Genomic DNA, 21,359 nt, shown 5'->3' with positions numbered 1-21,359 from the left:
ATTTATAAATCACTACATATATATGTACAAATCTGGGTATTTTCGATATCTACTGTTTCATGTGATCGTAATTTAAAGATAATTTAGAATATTATTCACAATTGCAATATTTTAATATTTGTAATTCTATTTGTATAATTTATATATTCATGTGTGTTTGGACCTAATGGAATTTCAACTCACACTATCTCAATTTTTCCAATTAATGAGCTTCTTTTTCATCCATTTGTACACATCTGTAAAAAATATAAAACGAGCTTACCTACATTACATAAAAAACAATATAAATTGGTAGAGAGAGAAAATCAGGAATAAGTATTCTAAATGTAGTAAAATCGCATAAATAAGTCATCACTTTTCTTAATGCAATTTATAAAATATTGATTATATGAATGGAAATAATACGTGATATGATTAGCTTTTTGTGTCACAAAATTTTAATCTTGCGTTAATTTCGGGACACCCTGTCCTACAGTTGTCGTTGCAGTAACGTGTAGACGGGTGTGGTAAGGGGTATTCAATCGATGACTAATGTAAAATTACATTTAAAACAATAATAATAACATTGCAAAGGAAATTTTGTAATTTTTGTTTATTTTCTTTGTAAAGAGGAAAACAAAAATAATTTCAAATAAATGTCAATCATGTGGTGTAAATTTGACAAGTCTTTTTTTAGGCTTCATCAGAAGACTACTTTCAGATGCGTTTTTTCTGTCCTCGTGTATTTGTCTTTATCCTTCTCCATCTTGCCCCGCAACCTCAGTGGACTGATAGTAAAGACACGATATAGTAAAGACAACAACAACAACAACAACAACAATTAAAGACACGATTCCCAGTTAAACACTGTAGTCAAGCATCACTGGCTGCGACCAGTAAGCTGGGGGTTGACCACTTTGATCAACTTGTGCAGGGACCGAAGGTGCGTGGAATCGGACACTGTTCTAGCGTAAAGTGCTCGACTTCGCCCGTAGGTCGTTGGGGGAACCACAGCAGGGGAGTCATCCCCTCTGCAGAGGATCAAAACTGCTACGGCACGTCGTCGGACTATCCTCCACGGATGTTTTCCAGATCGTAGCCTATCTATCTTCTCCATCTTCAAAAGATAAGAAAATTTTTCTCCTTTAGAAGCGAAAGAATCACGTATACAAATTTGGAGGCGCTATTGAGAATATCATTAGTGAAATTAAGCGAGCTAGGAAGCGAAATTAAGCGAACGAGCTAGGAAGAGAAAAATGACGTCATTTTGACGTTACGTTTCTGCTCCTACTCCTCCGCATCTCTAATTTCGCACGCAGTGTGAAAAAACGGGGTTGAGACTTCAAATTTGATTTTTGGCTTATTTCTGAAATCTTGCGCGGACAAAAATAGGTAGACAGAAGCTTACCAAGATATACATAAATACAAACAGAACTTGACAGGATAAAAATACGATAAGTTATATCTTGGAGTCTTTTCATATTATCTGCTAAGTTAGCGGAAAAAGAAACTAAACTTTTTTTAAATCTAAGATAATGTTGGCGTAGATATTCTGTGGAAAATTTTGTATAAATTTTTGCAACTCAGAATGAGTTCAAACAATTTGAAAGAAAGTAGTGCTGCGGAAAATTCCAGTCACATTAATAAATTATCAGCTCCTGTTGCTTTCACTCAGTCTTTGCAGCATCAAGTTAATGAGGATGATATTTGTGCTATTATACAATCTCAAAAACACATGTAAGCCTAATGGTTCAAGTTATATTCTCATTGTGAATGCTTGTATTTTTCTTTTATTGTCGTGCTCCCTAATTTATTTATAATTAGGATTTACGCCAGCAATGAAATTTAGTGGTCTAATAGGACCACTTAGGTATTCATTTGTCTGTCCAAAAAATATATATGGTTGAAAAACTTGAGAAAAATTGAACTTTATAATTATAATTCATGTTACAGTACGCATCAAAAATTGTTAATTGATATCTATAATACCCTGAAACTAATTACGTTCATTAGCCCATAATAATTGAAGATTAGTACCTAGTTATTAAAATTAAGGGCAAAAAAACTGGAATGTTGGTAAATATTCAACATAAAGATTAAAATGCTTAAACAAAATAAATGAACAAAAAGCAGAGAAAGTAAGAACTGACAAAATATGACACTAAAAATTAATTATCTAAACATTATTAAATTTCAATTAAAGTCAATTTTAAAAGAAAAATATTATATTTTACTGATTAACTGCCAGTTCATGAATGCAAAAAATTTGAAATTTAAACATTTAAATTTAAGAAATTTTGTATTAGACACTTTCTGTTAATCCATTTGAATACCATACATTTAAATTCTATTCCATGCATAGAACAATAAAATTAATTAAAAATTTTTTTTGGGGTGCATGGAATTCGATTAAAAAAAACTATTTTTCATTACTATTTTGTTAATTCCAAACATATTTCAGGATGACAAATTTGTCGCCCTTACATATGATTTTAGCCTCACTTGAAGAACATTTGGTGACACTTTTTGTCATGTCGCCCTACTGGTATGAAACTTAATTATAATTGATCTAGATTGCTAAATAATGAGCTTAGTTAGTTAGTTTTTAAAACAATTCAGTATAGCTATTTGTTTTTGAAATTCTTTTGTATTGAATTTCAGTTTAATAAATTAATTGGTATTGTAATGAAAGACTAAAACACTGTAAAAATAGTGTTAAAGAATCTTGTTTTGTTATGAAACAAGAAATGTATGTAGTGAAATTGTCTGGTTATTTAATTTAGAATAAATTAAAAAGAAAGATCTATAATTAGTTTTGTTTTTTAATTTCTTAAATGCCACAGCTTGGAAGTAAGCAAAATATATTTTTTTGTGGCAAATACTAATACTGATACTTCTCTTTCATTAATAAGGAAAAAAATCCTAATTTTACAAACTGCTAAAATACAGTAAAAGCTCTGTTAAAATAAGTTTCTAATTGCACTTTCAGTTCTTTATTAAACTATGCAATGTTAATAGTTATGTTGCTCGCTCATGCATTAAAAAAACATCAATTATCAGTTATGTTCCATTTTTTGTCTTTCTCTTCTAAGTGCATAAATATTTAGCAAAAATGTAAGAAATTCTAAAATAAATAGGTTAAAGAAGTAATTTTTTTCCTCAAAGATTTTTTAACTTAAATGTCTACTTGTTAGGAAAGAACTGTACCTATATATTTGTGTACCATTAAAATGTGAATTAAAGGCTTATTTGTTTTTCCCTTTTGTAACAAATGTTTATTTTTCAATTTTAATTACTACTACCTCTATTGTTTTTCAAATAAATAATATTATAGCTATTCTATTACCTTAACTATTATATGTTATGATCCTTATTCTATTATCTATTATATTGCCTTATGGAATTATTATTTTTACAATGAATTTCTAATTTAAATTTCAGTTATATATTTTTGATTCATAAGTTGATTATCAGACTTCAGAAAAATATGTAAACAGTGCTTATCATATTTTTATTCTACAGTCTTTCATTAGTTAATTTAAGAGCAGTTTATTTAAAATTCTGATTGGTTGTTTAGTCATAAAAATAATTTTTGTGCATACAGGGTTACAAACACTAGAAATTTTAACTGCTTTGTGAGTAATTGAATTTTTCTTTCTTTTTTTGTCGATGTTAAAGATCACTTTTCTCGTGATGATTGGCATAGCACCATAGTTGCCGGGGTGTTCCTGATTGAATTTAGAAATTTAATTGATCATCCTAAAAAAATAAGAATTTATCAATATTAATTTTAAGTTACTAATATTAAAAAAATAATTATAAAGGGTTTCCACAACATGAAGCAAATAAATGAGTGGTATCTAAAATTTTTCCAAGCTACTGAAAAATCCTAAATTTAGCTTTTATTTTAAAATTACGAAAATAATCTGAGGCATTTTTTTGCAGTCAAATCTATTTTCTTAAAAAAAACTTTTTAAAAATTTTATGCAGGGTTTACACAGATTTTTTTTTTAAATTTTATTTATTTTTAATAAAATTTTATACGGGTTTTAATTTATTCAGGGTTCTCACAACCTGAAAAAAAAAATTAGTGGTATCTAAGATTTTTCAAGACTACTGAAAAATACTTAAATTTAGCTTTCATTTGAGAAATAAGAAACTATCCGAGGTATTTTTTTTGCATGCAGATATATTTTCTTAAATTTAAAAATATATTTAAAACATTTAGATTTATCTCACTTTTGCTACTACTTTAAGAAATTTTCCCTTCCGTTGAAACCCTATTATATATTTCACGATCACAATCTATCTACCCTATAAAATTTTTGTAGTTACACTAATGCTCGTGATGTATTTTCTTGATTTTCAAGAATTTTTTTATAAGTTCCTTTTGTTTTGCTGCATATTTTAATGGATAATGCTAATGACTCGGTAAAAATTTAATAATGCTTTTTAATTTATAATTGTTCATTTTAAGATTGAAATTGCTTGCTGATTTTTGTGTAATTGTTTTTTTTCCCTTTAAGGTTATCTCGGTTTGAAAAAACAAATGAGATGCTTGTAAACTGCAATTCCCTTCTAACTAGTCGTTACCTTGGTGCTAGTAAAGAATTAAAGAAACAAAAAACCTTTCTGATTGATTTAAAAAAAGATTTAGAGTCTGTTTTCAGAAGGATAAGGTATGTTAATCCTTGAGAAGAAACTGATAATAGTGTTGACATTTTTTTAGTTATCTTAGTGATTATTATGTAGAGTTATCCCTAAGAATAAAAAAGGTCAGGGTGCTTCATTACAGGAAAGGGCACTCACGTAACATCGTAAAAATTTATCAAAATGTGTAATACACTATCTACCAATAAGTATTTTGACATGTGTGATTGAAAAGAAAAACAAACTTCATTCATAATCAATACCTGGTAGAACCTCCACGAGAGGCAATTTAAGCGTGAACCCTCCGGGGCATACTTTCCACAAGTCCTTGTATGATGGCTGGAGAAATATTTTCTTCCTCTCGGCTTGGAGAAGACATGTAAGTTCCTTCACCGATTTTGGACGGGTAGTACACCCCTTAATTCGGCGATCCATCTCATTCCAGAGGTTCTTGATAGGGTTCAGGTCTGGGCTCTGGGCAGGCCAGTCCATTCGATTAACCCCATTGGCTCCATACCAAGCCTTGGTGACCCTCGCAACATGACAGCTGGCATTGTCGTCCTGGAAGTAACAGGGGTTCACCTCGTAAAACTGCCATAATGTAGGAAGCACATCGTCATCCAAAATAGTGCAGTAGGCATCGGCGTTGAGCTTACCATGAATGGGGACCAAGGGTCCCAATCCACACCAGGAGGCCCTGTGGCAGAATTTTTTCTGACTTTCTGCGACAAACCTAATTAGAACCAATATCTTTCTGCAAGATATTTTTATCGTTATAAATGTATGTGTAATGAATTTATAATAATAGATGAAATTCGTGTTTATAAAATAAGTCTACATGCATAGAATAAAACTGTGTAGTTTTTTTCTTAATTTCATAATATAAGTTTACATTTCTTAATAAGTTTAAATTGTTTAAGTATAAATTTGCATAATCTTCGATAATAACGAAAAGTTATTAATGTATAGATCTGCAGACAAAAATGCTTACTAGAGCATAAATAAAGATTACCCAGAACCTGTAATAAGATAGAACTTATAGAAATAGCTAAGAATGGACAAAAAGATTACATTTATAAAACAAGATAACTGAATTTGAAGTATCAGTTTAAAACAGTATGATTTAGTGTTTCACTATAGTAGTTATATCAGGTACAGAAACAAATCAGGTGAAAAAATTAATATTGAAGTTGAGTAATCAAAATAATAAAATAGTATTGACTATAACCGAATTCTAAAAGCAGAAAAATTAAAGCAATGTTTGTTTCAATTTTTTCTACATCTAATTAATTTTATCTAATTAATTAGATTCGATTAATATTGTACTGACTTATTGAAAGATTTTTTTTAAAAAGAAAGGAGGTAAATAAAACTTTTTTCGTTATCAGATTAAGTTCAGTACGAAAAAAGTACACAGCGCTTGTGATTTCGCACTGTATTGTGTAAATATATAGCACTGATTCCACACGAAGTATGCAGAAGCAGTTTCCGACTCAATATGCTCAAGTCTATTCAACATCTCGAAACGAAATAGTCTTTATCAGTACTGAAACATCGGTATTAGAGCCATATTCATTGGATGCGATTTTTTTCGCATGCGTATGGAAACCTGTTTGAAAGTGACCAGTAAATATTTTTCACCAATCTGGGTTTCATTCGCATGCTAAAAAATCGTAGATAGTGAGATATCTTTCAGGCTTTATTTCATTTATCGTTAGATTGCGTTTTTTGTTTTTTTTAAAATTTTTTTTATCGACGATTTAATTCAAAGCATATAGGCATTTTTAGATGTTGTCGACTTCCATCTTATTTCTTTTTCGGAATGCCGCCTTGATAAATCAGTTTTCAAATTTGTTTTAACTATTGTGGCTTCACAATTGCAACAAATAACCTTTTCGCTAGACATGATTTTTTTAAAAAAAAGAATTTTTTTACGCATGAAATTTTCCACATAAGTGCAAAAAATATAAAATGCTCTGTTCTCATAAAAAAACACAAAGCAAATTACTGCGCCAGCGATAGAGGCCGAAGTTGGCAAATTTCCAAAAATAGCTTAATAAAGGGGGGGGGGAATTCTCCCCTTTTTATCCAGTAACTGTTTGTGTTGGAGATTGACGGAGAATTACGAGCGCTTTCTCCTTCCGCGGTACGCTAGAAAAAAAAATATTTAAAACAATTCTGTAAGAAAAAAATTTTGCAGAACCATTATTGCTTCTGCAGAAATTTTTTGTTTCTGAAGAAAATGTTTTTTTTTGTTGGTAAAACAGCTTCTGTTTCTGCAGAATTTATTTTGAGAACTTTTGTTTGTGGCAAACCAAAAATTTTTATTTCCCAAATAAAAAAAATCTTTCTGCAAGAACTCAGTCGCTTTCTGCGACAATGTCGCTGTGTCGCCGTGTTTCTGCCACGGGGCCAGGAGGGCGTGACGCATCTCAGGACTGCAGATATAGTAATTGGCATAGGTGTCCAAATACTTGGTAGATAGTCTATTATGTAAAACTTTATTTTCATCCTCAACATTTTTTAAATGACACTCTTATATTATTTTATATATGTATTTTAAAGAGTGATACTCACTCATTATTAAAATAAGAGAAAAATTTGTAGTTTACAAAAAATAATTAAAGACAACCTATGCACCTTGTGCGCAAATTTTTTCGAAAAAAGTGAACTAAAAAAATTATTAAATGATAAATAACTTTAAAACTTTTTTCTATAATTTTATCTGAAAATTATGAGACAATAAACATTTAAGAGTTAATTTTTTTTTAAAAAAAGGTATTTATTTAGAAAATTTTAAAATTACATAAAAAGTTTATTAATATACTCCACCTTCCCGAACTAAACTAGCAAAATATGATCAATTGGTAAACAACTTGAGAGCTATTTTCTATAATTTAAATTGAAAACTATTGAAAATGAACATTTAAAGATGCATTTTTTTTAAAAAAAGTTATTTATTTAAAAAATTAGTTTTAAAAATTAATATCGCTTAAAGAAATCATTAATAGCCCCCGAAAAAGATACTCATAAAATTTTAACCAGTTTCGAATAATATTTTTAACTGATTAAATTTTTGTAACAAAATAAATATTAGTAATAATAATCAGAATTAATCCTATAAACTCAGATAATTTTATCAGTGTGTAATTATAATCTAAACAGTGAATTAATTTTTAAAAAATGTAATATGAATAAAAAGGTAGTGTTTTTAAGTCATTGTGGATTATTTTTGCAAAGAGGGCCATCAAAGGGCAGGCAGGGCATAATGCCCTTCTAAAAACGCTTACGAAAAGGACTGTATTATGTAAACAGTTATATTTTTTGTTCAGTATATAAATAATTTTATTCTGTATACGAATGATTTTAATCATTTTTATTTTTCTATTGAGTAGTATTCTTTTTGTATGAAAATTTACTTAATTTTTTTTTGTAACAACTTAAAATGATATTAACTGTAGATTATTGTTTTTATACATTTTATTTGCTATTTTTAGAAGAACTAATGTCATATAATTTTGCTGAAAATAACTTCCAATTATGTTCGATTGACCATATAGATTGAAGACAAAATAACAAAGCTGACAGCATCCATGCTTTTTCCAGAAAATTATTTCTGGTAGTTAAAATTGTTTCTACTTCATTATTTGCTTCTTACTTAATGTGATTTAAAAAGATTTTGAACATGTATAATTCAAAAAGATTGTTTATCAAGATGTTATAAAGTATTTCATTTCTGGTGAAACTAAAAATATTTGCCATTTAATTATCACTGCAAAATTTTTCCACATGTGTTTTAAAAGTTAATGTTATTAAATCGAAAATTAAATGTTATATAAAATAAAGAGTTAAGAAGAGCTTATTTTAAAGAGTTTATTTTTACTTAAAATAATATAATGCCTAGTTACTAATTTATTTGTGTGTATAACATACAATATTTTTTGAACTTAAAATTGAACTCTTTCCTTTTAGGTTTCTAAAGATGAAGTTATCACAACAATATACAGAAGCCTTCTCTGGTAACATAGAAATTTAGTATTGAGAAAAAACAAGATATATAATTTACTTTTTATGCAGTATTTTGTTTAAAAATACTTCTATCCTATGCATCTTCCAGAGTTCTCCCTAGGAATTAAAATGGGTAGGGCTCTTCCTTTCTGAAAAGGGTACTTTGAGTTTTGAAAGGGCATTCGCTTAACACTGTAAATATTTATCAAAATGTGTAATATTATATAATAACTGAATTTTATACTGAACAATTTTTAAATTATCCTCTCATACTATTTTATGAGTATATTTCAAATGGTAATTCTTTTTCATTATCAAATTGAGAGAAAAATTCGTAGTTTATAAAAATAATTAAGTGCTGTATTTTTTTTCTTCCAAAAAAAAGTAAACTAGCAAAAAATGATTAATTGATAAACAACTTGAAAGCTCTTTTCTATAATTTAAACTGAAAACTGTTAGAAAATTAACTTTAAAGATGCTTTCTTTTTAAAAAATTAAAGGTACTTATTTCAAATATTAGTTTTAAAATCACTTAAAAAATTAATAAATAAAAGATACTTATGAAAATACCCTCCGATAAAAGATACTTATGAAAATATAACCAGTTGAGAATAATCCTAAGAAAGTTAATTTGTAATCATAATCAGAATTAAACCTATAAACTCAGATACTTTTACTAGTGTGTTATTATTTGAAAACAATGACTAAATTGTTTCAAAATGGAATCTGAATAAAAAAACATTGTTTTAACGGGATGGTGGCTTATTTTTACAGAAATGGCAAAGAGAACACATTTATTGGAATCAAAGGGCAAGTAGGGTGGACTACCCTTTAAAAAACACTTAGGGAGAACAGTGCATCTTCACATAAATTCAGGTTTAATTACTAAATTCCTAGTTTTTTGAATTGAATATTTGTGTTTTAATAATTACGGTTCTTGACTAGTTTTATACTACAGGACTTTTTATTTTAGACTTATTACTAAATTTCCTTTTATTTATTTTTAGAATTTTTTTTCCGTAGTTAACTACCAACAAATATATTTTTAAATCATCTAATTTTTTTTGAAAGAATTTTCTCATTTTTTTTGTTGCATTGTTTTTTTTAAACATTTTCTTTTAGTACATGATAGTCAGTTTTCAGTGATGTGTGTTGCATTCTACTCTTTGATAAGTGTTATTTTAAATTACCTAATCAGTAATATAACTGTGTATATAGGAAAATGCTTACAAATGTACTTAATTTTCTTAGAAAAATATTAATGGAAGCTGATGATATGTAGTTTTGGATTTAATTTTATTAAATAAGAAAATCATTTACTAACTCTAGTTTTGTTAATTTTTTCTTATCATAATTGTTGTTTTTAACGCATATTTATAAAGTAAAAAAATAGGGATTTGTGTTTATTATTTTTTAAAAAAAGACCAGCTTTTTTTGTTCCTAGGAATTTGTAATTTCCAAATTTATTGAAATCTAGTTGCATTACTGGTATTTATAGATTGGGTAATAGAGCCCATTTCTTAAAAATGACAAGACCCTTCAATCACTGTTGTGGAACTTGATTCTACTAGGACTTTGAAGTTCAGTCCATACCTTTTTGTGGTGCAACCTGTTAGTTACCAGTGGATCCTAAATGAACACAAATTTCGTCTGAGTTTTATTCGTCTGAGTCATACTAGCCAAGTATGAGGGTGTTATTATAAATCAGTAAATAGAAAGCTAGATTTTAATAGAATTTTTTTCTGTGACCTTTAATTGACAAGATGGATAATTTATTTTAATTGTTTGGGTATGTATAAATTTTTTGTATTCAATCTAATCAGATGCTCCAATTCACTGAAACTAATTTTCTTGAACTGATTTTTGATGGTTGCTTTTTCAAAATAGTTACTATCATTCAAAATATAATTTTTATCTTTTATTTATAGCATCTAGTATCAATGTTCTTGATGAAGAAGAAGAACAGGATGAAAAAGAAACAGAAACAGGTACAAGTACAGTTAAAGAATGTGGCACTATAAATGTCAGCAGTTCTGGTAGTAGGGGTAGTTCACCTTGTTCCATCTCATCACCCTCAACATCTGATACGTGAACAGGTTGATTCTTGAAAATCTGTTTTATACTTACTATTTATACTTTTAATTCTTGTGATAAATTTATCATTTTATGTCATTAAATTAATTTAACCATATTACTTTATTCATTTAAGAAATTAAGAAAGAAATGTTTGAAATTTAAAGAATTTGTTTTATCTACAAATTGGCTACTCAAAGTAAAATGTACATTTTTCTTAAATGCACCATTATAATGAAATTTTTAACTTTTAGATAACATTTTATTTTATAAAAAAAATCAAGTTCAGTACAAATGTCATTTCATAGATCAATGGATTTTATCTAAAAAAATTATCTGTTTAAAACGATTGCAAACTTATTTATTATTACCTGTACACATAATATTTTCATTCTGTATATGAATGTCTTGGGGCAAGATAGGGATAAGCCACATTTTTCCAAAGGTGACATTTTTACATCAAATTGTTTCTTACCATTGTTTTGAGGTTAGTACTTCATAAATTTTCTAAATTTGCGCTATATAGAAGCTCAAAAATATATTCTCACATACCGAGACACTGATACACAATCAGTGCCTTTGTCTCAAAGAAGGAATCCTATCAAATTATAGTCATGAAAATTTTTTTTTTCACTTACTCTCTCTCTTTTGAAAATATGGCTTATTATTATTATGCCTGAAGCTTTCCATTTATAATTTGTGAGAAAAAACATTAAGCATGATGTTTAGATATAAAAAATAATCAAAGTGAAAGTTATGCTTTTTTTTATAATATCAATCTAAATATTAATCTAAATATCAAAATATTAATAGATGTATTAATATTTTGATATTTGGATTGATATTATAAAGAAAGTAAAACTTTCACTTTGATTATTTTTTTATGTCTTATTGATTACTAGGCAATTTTACAAGCATCTGCTTGTCTGTTAATATCATATACTCATTTCACAATTATTTATTTGTTCTAAATATAATTTAAAATTACAACGATAATAAGAGTGTTTTGTGCCCAAATATCTCAGCTCAGCTGATCAATAAAAAAAAGTATTTAAAGTCTCTGCATTAATTCCTCAACTTCAGTAGTAAAATATTAAAAATTAGTTTTTTTTTATCTGTTATGTTCTTCTTTACACAAGGTATATATTATTGTTGTTTTAATTATATTTTCCTTCCTTTGTTGTTAAATGATGTATTACATCTACTTATCTTTGAATAATTTATATCAGAAAAGGCTTTGACTTTTCAATGCTTTTACTCTTTTGACATGCTTCTGCTTTTTTAAAAAAGAGTTGAATGGTTATTAAACTAAAAGTAACTTTTAACTTTTGTTAGGAATCAAGCACATTTTGAGAATTTCTTCGTAAAATAATTTCTAAATAGAGAAATGAATTCGTTATTAAATGAACTTTCCTTTGTCATCCATTATTTATTTTAAGCGAAATATTTCTGATTGCTTGACATTTAACACATTTTATGGTAAATCTTTAATTGATTTTACCAGAAACTTAACTAATTGAGAGCAGTAAAATCTCTGTCATTCTTTGTATTTTATCCAGAAAGTGCTAACTTTATTCTATTTATAAAGAGTTTCTTGGTGGTTGTAATATACAGAAGTAATATATATTAATTTACAAATTAAAAGTGTACTTTATTAATTATGTTTATGAATTTTAAATCTGTTTTGTGCTGTTTTATTTTTAATAAATTTTTCTTATAACCAACTTTTTTTTTGTGGAGTTCGTTTAATAGAGGTTTGTCTGTATGTAAGCAAATTAGTCATAATCAAAAATAAATAATTTTGATACAATAGGGAGAACAAATGATTTTCAAAAGTCTGGATGATTTAAAACTGAATTTGATGACAGATTTTTATTTGTTGATGAAACTTTGCTTACGCTGATTCTATTTAAGGTGTTAACAAACATCAATCAGCTCATTTTTAAATCCTGAAATGCGAATTTATGAACAGTTAATTTAGTTAAATTTTTAGTTTCCTAACTTTTGCTTCTTAGATTAATGTGCCATTTTTTAACGCTAAAGTGACTTTCCTCATATAACATTGTTAAAAAAAAGGGTGATTATTCTTTTAGTGGATGATGTAAATGTTAATTGCATTGTTGGAATATGCTCTAGCATTTTCTATGATGAACTGACCTCTAACATGTTCTATATTGGTAACTTCACATTTTTAACACTAAAGTGGCTTTCCTAGCATAACATTGTTAAAAAGAAATGATTATTCTTTTATTGTATGATGTAAATGTTAACAGCATTCTTAAATTTTAGAGTATGCTCTAACATTTTCTACAATGGACTCACCTCTAACATGTTCAATATTGATAACCTCATAGAGATTTGAATTAGGTAATTCTAAACCATGATTTTAAGCTTGGCTATCATTATATATAATGAACCAATTCATGCTAAATTTGTTCAATTTTTTAGTTATTTTCATTATTTGTCTGTTGTTCTAATTATTTTTGAATAATAAGCATATTGTGGAGTTCACTTATAACTTAAATTATATAATTTATTGCCTATTTTTACCCCCAAATTAACACAAAGTAATGGCAGCTGGTGTGCAATGCCTATGCTAAAATAGCCATCACCAATTGTTGGTCTGGAAATTGTGAAGTGTTAACCTCTATGACACTTATAGACAACTATCATTTATGGTATTTGCAAGAAACTGTTAATAAAATCATATCTAAAAGCTTATGATATTTGAATTATATATATTATTATATAAATAAATATGTAATTTATATAGTATTATCTATATAATATTATTTACATGACATACATTACTTCATTAATTTATTATACAAATTTAAATTCCACATTGTCATGGCAGGATACAATAGTTAAATGTCGAAATTTAAAATGATGAAAGGCTTGTGATTGTTTATTTTTAGAGGATTAAATCTTTCAAATGAAATCTTCTAATTGCAAACAATGTTTTGTAAAACTGATATTTCGAAATGTTTTTATAATATTAAGTATTTAAAATTTCAAAGTAATTCAACTTTTAATATGTTTGTATAATAAAAAATTGTTCCTGCTTTTTTAAACAAAACTGAGAGAAAGTTTGATTTTAAAAAAATTTTATTCGTCAGATCTTAATTTCTTTTGGGTATGTAACACATGCTCATTAAATTTTATTATTATTTATCATAATATTGTGTTCATTGTAATTAAATAAATGTCTCATATTTTTCTTGGCTTTTGTGTTTAATGTTTCTCAATATTGTTAGCATTAGGATATTAAATGAAGTATAATTTTGATTTTTAACAGTGCATTTTTAATAATAACCTCCCTTGGTAAATGCATCTGGGAAATAACAGAAATCACTTGAGCTAGGAATGAAAAAATATCAATAGCAAGAACCTATTTAGTACCATCACAGGGAATTTTGATAAAAACCATTTGAAGTTATTATATATCAACTTTATCGTTGTCAAAGATCAAAGGACAAGAAAAAGTGTAATATAAGCTGAAAGCAATCATCTTATCAGAAAGAATGTCTTCTTTATTGCTTGATATTTCAGAAGAAAGTGTAATGTTGACAACAGTTCAAAAATGACTTACACATACACGATTCATCCATCAAACTCTCTTGACCCACCTGGACCACCTAGATCCATAATCACCCCTTTTAACCACAAATTGAAGGGGAAAGCATACCTTTTGTCTGACCCTCAACATTTTAAGTAACATCTTTCTAAATGTGCCCTGCAGCTTGAGGTAAGAAACTTAGAGTTAAGGAAGACATCAGGAGGGTTGGATTAATCTATTAAAATATTCTATAACTAAAATATATTAATCTGTGAATTATATTTAGAAAGATGTATGTTGATGTTTAAATAATACTATAGCTTGCAAGTATTGACATTAAAAAAAAAAAACATTTAAACCAAGAACACCAATTTTTTAATCTCAATTTTTGCAGCATTTTTTTAAAATTCTGTTTTATTGAACAAATATTACTACCATATGTTTATTATTAAAGTGCTGAGTACATTTATAATCATTATTAAGTATTCAGCACAAGTGTCCTAAAAATAAAAATCTTGACTATGAGATTGATATGCCTATATATAAAAACCATATTTAGCCAAATCCCCTTTTGTTCATTTTGTAATACAGAGCAATAAAGTCTATTGTTTATCAGCCCTCTGTTTAGATGCAAAAATTTGCTGAATATGTATTCATTTTAAAATAAAAAGAGAAAAATTAGTATTAACGTAAAAGTTGTCATTTCTTTTAAAAAGAAAATAAGTGAATTAAGCTGATTATTCACGCAATGTATATGACAGTATTCGCTGTACTGATTTTCTTAGAGGAAAAATATTTTGTCCTGACATTCCTGATTCTTGTGCGTGTTCAGAAGCTCTCATTTCCTAGGAATACAAATGCGGATTTTAAATTATGGATTTGAAGACTGGAAAGTTTTTGATTTTTAATTCAGCATTTTGTTATTTTAGTTAATAATGCTAGTTAAGATTGCAAGAATTGATAGTTTAAACTTGAAGACGTCTACTTATTATATGGTACATAATAAGTCTCACAAATTTATCAATAGTATTTACTGTTTCAAACTTTTTGGGAATTCAGCAGTTTTTTTTTTAGGTAAAAAAAAAACAAAAAAAAAACGGCTTATACATAGTGATGTGGCAAAGAAAAAAATTTTAAAATGGATAGTTTTTTAGAAAGTTTTCCACAGAAAATTTTAAACGACAAAATGGCAACTTTTTGTAATAAAAATTTAAATTTTCCATTTTTACTTTTTTTTTTAAAAAAGAAATTCGATTTCTGTACCATTTAAACAAAAACTTTTTTTTTATTTCCAAAGATCTGCACAATCAGTTTTTCCCGATGAGCAGACCTAGTGCGTTCTCTAGAGATGGTATCCACTCCTTCAGGACTACCACAATGGGTGAGATACCGTTGGTCATGTTAATTTGGACGTCTAGTTTCTGCCACACTAGATGGCAGCACCGAGACTCTATTTGGATGCTAAAGTGCACTAGGAATTTTTAATTTTGCTGGAAATGCCAAGAGCCAATAAGGCACTCCAGGGATCTTTTATATGCCGCATAATCATACGACATGGCCGCTGAGGATTGATTGTACTCGTCTTTATACAAGCTTTGCTTATTACCTAAATTTAATGTGTTGCAATGTCTTAACTCAAATGATTCAGAGGGCTCTACATACATAATCGCTTATGTTATATAGCACATTGAATTTCGACATTAAGGAAACGTGCTCTAATTGCCTTGGCAACAGAAGAATAAGAGAAATAATGTTTATGAATTTAACTTAAATGATATTTAAATATTGTGTAGAGCGTTATTTTTAGCATATGCTTGGGTTATTTTCTTTTGGAATAAAGATCAGTCAAATGATTTGTACGTATGACATGTTATAACACAGGTTACACACACTTTTTTGGTCGAGGGCAAAAAATCGAGAAAAAGAAGTTTGGTGGGCCGAGTAAAAACTTCTGAAATAAAAAAAAAAAAAAAAAAAAAAAAAACGATATACAAGTTTTAATTGAAATATTTAATGAGATGAATGAAATTGCGATTTCATTTTTAAATATTCCTTGTATTGAGGTTCGAAGTGAGATGTGCTTATTTTAAGGAACGAGACTAAATTCTTGTCAGTATAGTTCTGAAATGATTTTTTCAAAGGTTCTTAGTTGAAAACACTTATTCACATATATAAGATGAAGCAAACATAGCACTGATTTTCTGGGCATGAGATATTAAATTTTGGAAACTAGCTTTTGGTAATGATTTGCAAAATTCAAACTTTGGCATGTTTAGAAACAACAATAGTGTGCAATCTTTCCGTACTCAATAAATAATGTTAGAACTCGCATCGGCATAAAAATCTGCTCGTTGGAGCTTAAAATGCGCTGTGTGCCAAATGTGAACCACAATTCACCTATGTTAGATTCCGTATGTCTGATCTTCGAGAAAGACAAACGCTTGTTGGAGCTAATCTGCGGCTATTCTATAAAGAACTTCTGCTTTCAACATTTTACCAATTGAAGCTGTCTGTGCTAGCTATTTTCATCAATTCCACCAATAGGGAAAGTTAAAACGTCATCAGTACTTTGTTAAAAAAAAGTACAAAAATAGCTTTAAACAAAGTAGACGAAATAATGGATGTATAATGTATCTTGTTTATATTCGCCACGGATCGGCAAGTTAAAATTCTATCTGCGGACCGGATAATATCTTCCGCCGGGCCACAGTTGAACCGCGGGCCGTAGTTTGCCCATCCCTGTTATAGCATATTCAGGATATGTATTAAGCTTTTTTGCCAGGCTTAGAATAGCTAATTGCATTTTATATTCTATAGAGCGGTATCATAGACTTGAAATTCTTCAATACACAACGATTATTATTTTCAAATAAAATAATACTATTTGTTTTAATTTTTTTTTATCACTTCAAATGTATTCATTGATTTTATTACGGTGATAGAGAAATAAAGACGCAGAAGTGATAAGTAAGAGCATTCCTATTTCATGAAAATGTATACATTTTAAGTTTTAAGTTCTGTGATTTCAGAAAGTTAAAATGAAAGACACTAATGATTTTTGAACGAGATAAATCACAATTTTTATTTTAGAGCAAGTATCTAATTTAAAATTTTTTAGCTTTGTCTGAACTTACCAGAAATGTTGAGTAAGCGCAGCTGATAGCTTCAACCATTGTTTTACATAGAGGGCATTGCCCACCCAACAGAAGCGACATTGTTCTTGTGGCTGTCTATTTAAGTATAATGAGAAAGTCTGATGAACAAAATTTAAATTGACGATCTTGTACAGCTTGATATATAACAAGACTGCAAGACAAGGTATCATCTTGCAGTTCTTCATATCTTAAGACGCTTTCTACTAGACCTGAAAGTAACCACTCGCCACGTGGTGACTTAAATAAACTACCGACCACTTTTCCCCACATATAGATATATATTTTGAAAAATCGTTTATTGATAAAAGAAAATCAATGTAGAAAGATACAACAGAAAGCAGAATTTTCAATAAAATGCCCTAATGTCTCCTTTCAAAATTTTAACTCTTCAGAATCCATCAATTTGTGGTGAAAAAATTCAAGTAAAAGGCGAGTTCTTTAATAATTCGCTTATTTAAATGTTGTAATGTATATGTTACTGTGAATGACCAAAACTGGTGGTTGTTAATTTTCGCCAGTGAATATGTCCGAAATATATACTAGGTCTAGTTTAGTGCCTCTGCCACGTATACCCTGCACTGATGTTTTTTTAAGGTTCAGTTCCACTGCCCAGGTATACTCTGTATCAATGTTTTTTTAAGGTGATCACTGCCCGGTATGCATTTAGCTGGTACTCCGAACATTGATTTTTCTCTTAATCTTTCTTCCGCAGATATTAAAATGTCGAATAAATATAATAGTATCAACGAATAAATTAATATCAAATCGGATACAACAAATATTTCGAATATTTACCAAAGCGATTATGAGAGTGTTGACATTCACTGTGAAAGTCAACATTCTCTTGATTTCGATTATTCTAAGTAACATATACATTAAATGTATTTTGCCTCCCTAAATATTTTTAACATAAAAATTTTTTAAAGTCAGTATGTTTAACTAAATTTTGTTATATATTTATATTATTTTTATAGTTGAGTTAAGTTTTTATGACAGTAGATTATTTTTTAATATGAGTTTTTTTTTTTAAATGTAAGTTAATCCAAGTAGAAAAGAGTTTTCAAAAGTGGTTACTAAATGAAAAATGGCTATTGATATCGGTCACAGGCTCATTAGGTTTCAGGAACAGTTACTACTAAATCATTCGAGTTTTCCTGACGCTGGCTACGAACTGAAAATTTAAATTTTCAGGCTTACTCACCATTTCTGGAGATACATTCTTTTTGCATTGACTCTTTTTTTTTCTTCACTGCAACACTTGCATAGCTGCCAACTCTACTGGATTTATAGGTAGACGGGTGGATCCTAGAATAGCCCTAGAATTTTTTTAAATCTCGCCAAACTAGGTTTCTGGAAGATATTGAGGGGGTAGGCTAATTAGAAAATGTATCAGTTATTATTAGATTTGCCTGATGAGATCAGCGCAATAAAAACAGAATAATGAAAACTTACTGTACAGGGTTTATTACTATAAACCTAAGCAGATTCTGTCTGATTATGTAATTTTTCGCCCATTCTCTTATTAGCCTAAACGCATATAAGCTGATTGTAATAAATCTAGTTTGTATGTTGATCAGAAAATTCATAAAGCTTTTTGAATTAGCGTGTCTCGTTGCGAAATCTCGTTGGAAAGAGCCAGATTATTCTATTCGATTAGAGCGGAGGACATTTAATGACTCATGGAGATCGTTTTGTCTATTGTCTAGAATAAATAGGATGAACAACAAACATATCGCTCTTACACTTTGAGTACAGTTTGTCTAAAATAAGAACTCCCCCAGACATTCGGCTGGACATGTGGCGGTGACTATGGTAACGAGGTATGACTATTTCATGTAGGAGTTCAAGGTCACTGTTTCGGAGTAGTTTCGGCGAGAGAACAGGAATCTCTTTTTTCGGTCTATTGTGTTAGTCCTAGAGTGAAGCTACCCTCCCTAAAATGCGCCATTCTTGTTTCCATAGCATCATGCGGCCTCAGACTTTGTGGCGGAAGGAGTTTTTAGCTTAGACAAACTATAGGAGGGCCACAGACCGCGAAGACAAGCGTAAAGACTGATACATACTAGCATTAGCATGCTCACATTATGACTGCGCATTCTCACTCAAAAGTATAGGAATTCGCCTTCAGTCTGCTCCGCTTGTCTCTTTTGTGTGTGACCTGCCTAAACGATTGTTGCTTGTCCAGTCACAATGCGTTGAGATTTAAAACGCTAGAGGTTTAAAATCATACGAATAAGTATGAAATTCAATATACCTAGTTAAAAAAAAAAGAATTGACTTTCGAAGCCTATGATAGCGTATTCTGGGTATAAATAAAAGAATTCGATTAAAATTAGGAAATTTTAACCAGTAGATCGAGACATTATGATTTTCAGTCTTAGTATTTGAAATATGAATTTAAAAATACAGAGAAAAATCATTGCTTAATGATTTTTTTAATCCAAAAAATACATTAAAAATCATTAAATAGTAAGTAAATTGAAATCAATACTCCCGCAATCTATTAGAGTATCTGAATGATTTGATTGAAATAAAAGCTATTTAAACTTTTTAATCAAATATTATTCAATGTAAAGAGAGGTTCAATAAATATACTTTCATGATATCGTTTTTTATTCTCCATAAGAAAACATATTGTTTGACTGCAAACTAACATGTTTAAGAAATTATTGTTATTTTTTAAAATCAATACTTTTTTTTTTCTTCATTACATATTATGAATTTTTTCTCATATTACATTGTATGAAAGGAGCTATGTTTATTGTGAAAGCTTTTCCCCATTCCATTAATTTAATTGGTGTGATAGATATTGCCTCAATTAATTTTCTTTTAAAACTAATTTCATGAGACAGAATAATAAGTTCAGCGAGATAAAAAGTCTAAAATCAATTTAAGCTGTAACGATTGCACGGAGTGACTTTTCTTTCATAGTGAAGAAATAAACAGTTTTGAGTGAATATAGTTTGGATATTACGACGAAATATTAAGTAGTTTTTGTTGCTATCACTAAAAGATATCTTAGAAAAAATATCTATTCTGATCATATATCTTTCAAATGAAAATAATCTTAGGAAAGCTTACTACGAAAACTACTTACATAATTCAATTTATATTGCTTTCTACCATTTGATTATATTTATGCTGATTGCAGATAAAAGATTATTAAAACACAAAAACTCTTCATTAAACGAATAACACCATGTTTGGGAATGGAGAACCGATAACCGCAAAGCACATCTAGTGTTCTATTTACTTAGAAGAAGTTCTTTTAAATTTCATTACAAATTTTACTGCAAAAACCACCTACATAGTACGACTTAGTTTTTTTTCCTACTATCTATTAATTATATTGACTATATTTGTGCTGATTCCAAACTCAAAGACTCTTCATTAAACGAATAAGAGCATGTTTGCGACTGGAGAACCATACCTAGTTTCTATGTAATTAAATGAAGTTATTTTAAGTTTTACAACGGAAACCACCTACATATAATTCAATTTAATTTGCTTTCTATCATCTGTTAACTGCATTGACTACATTTGAGCTGACTCTAGTAAAAAAATAATAAAACACAAAAACTTTTTATGAAGCAAATAAGAGTATGTATGCACCTGGAGACCACTAACCACATATATTGTTCTATGAACTTAAAAGAAGTTATTTTATTTAAATTTTTCAAAGTTATCTACTTTATGTGGTATCACTCCGTTAAGAAATATCAGTTTTTAATTATATTTTGAAGATAATAATTATTTATACTCTTGAATTAAACCGTGCTATTCATATTAAGTGCTAGACGTGGTGTAGCTGATTTACCGAAAATCATAATTTAGAATTCGATTGAGACTTGATTTCTTACGATACTAAAAATAAAACCCTTGTGGTGGGCGGAGTTATCAAACATGCCAACCTTTATCTATCAAAAAGTACCTCG

The 21,359-nt window shown here is 28.6% G+C and overlaps 1 protein-coding gene across 1 annotated transcript; it reads left to right on the top strand.

Moving 5' to 3' along the window:
* The first annotated feature begins 1,370 nt into the window (after positions 1 to 1,370).
* On the top strand, positions 1,371 to 13,431 carry LOC107450304 (kxDL motif-containing protein CG10681). Its single transcript, XM_016066065.4, has 4 exons — positions 1,371 to 1,716; positions 4,506 to 4,658; positions 8,602 to 8,648; positions 10,566 to 13,431. The coding sequence occupies exons 1-4, from the start codon at positions 1,568 to 1,570 to the stop codon at positions 10,727 to 10,729; spliced, it is 513 nt and encodes a 170-aa protein (XP_015921551.2). The 5' UTR covers positions 1,371 to 1,567; the 3' UTR covers positions 10,730 to 13,431.
* The last annotated feature ends 7,928 nt before the right edge of the window (positions 13,432 to 21,359 follow it).

This window comes from Parasteatoda tepidariorum, chromosome 8 (assembly GCF_982258835.1).
Source record: "Parasteatoda tepidariorum strain Cologne lab strain chromosome 8, Ptep-v5.0, whole genome shotgun sequence".
Lineage (NCBI taxonomy): Eukaryota > Metazoa > Arthropoda > Arachnida > Araneae > Theridiidae > Parasteatoda > Parasteatoda tepidariorum.
Note: the sequence above shows the minus strand (reverse complement) of the source record. Positions and strands in the feature narration are given on the sequence as shown.

Excerpts from the sequence above, each read along its gene's own strand:
- LOC107450304 (XM_016066065.4), top strand. The coding sequence starts at position 1,568 with ATGAGTTCAAACAATTTGAAAGAAAGTAGTGCTGCGGAAAATTCCAGT. Across the intron at positions 1,717-4,505 it reads ATACAATCTCAAAAACACAT|GTTATCTCGGTTTGAAAAAA; the intron begins GTAAGCCTAATG and ends TTTCCCTTTAAG. Across the intron at positions 4,659-8,601 it reads TCTGTTTTCAGAAGGATAAG|GTTTCTAAAGATGAAGTTAT; the intron begins GTATGTTAATCC and ends CTTTCCTTTTAG.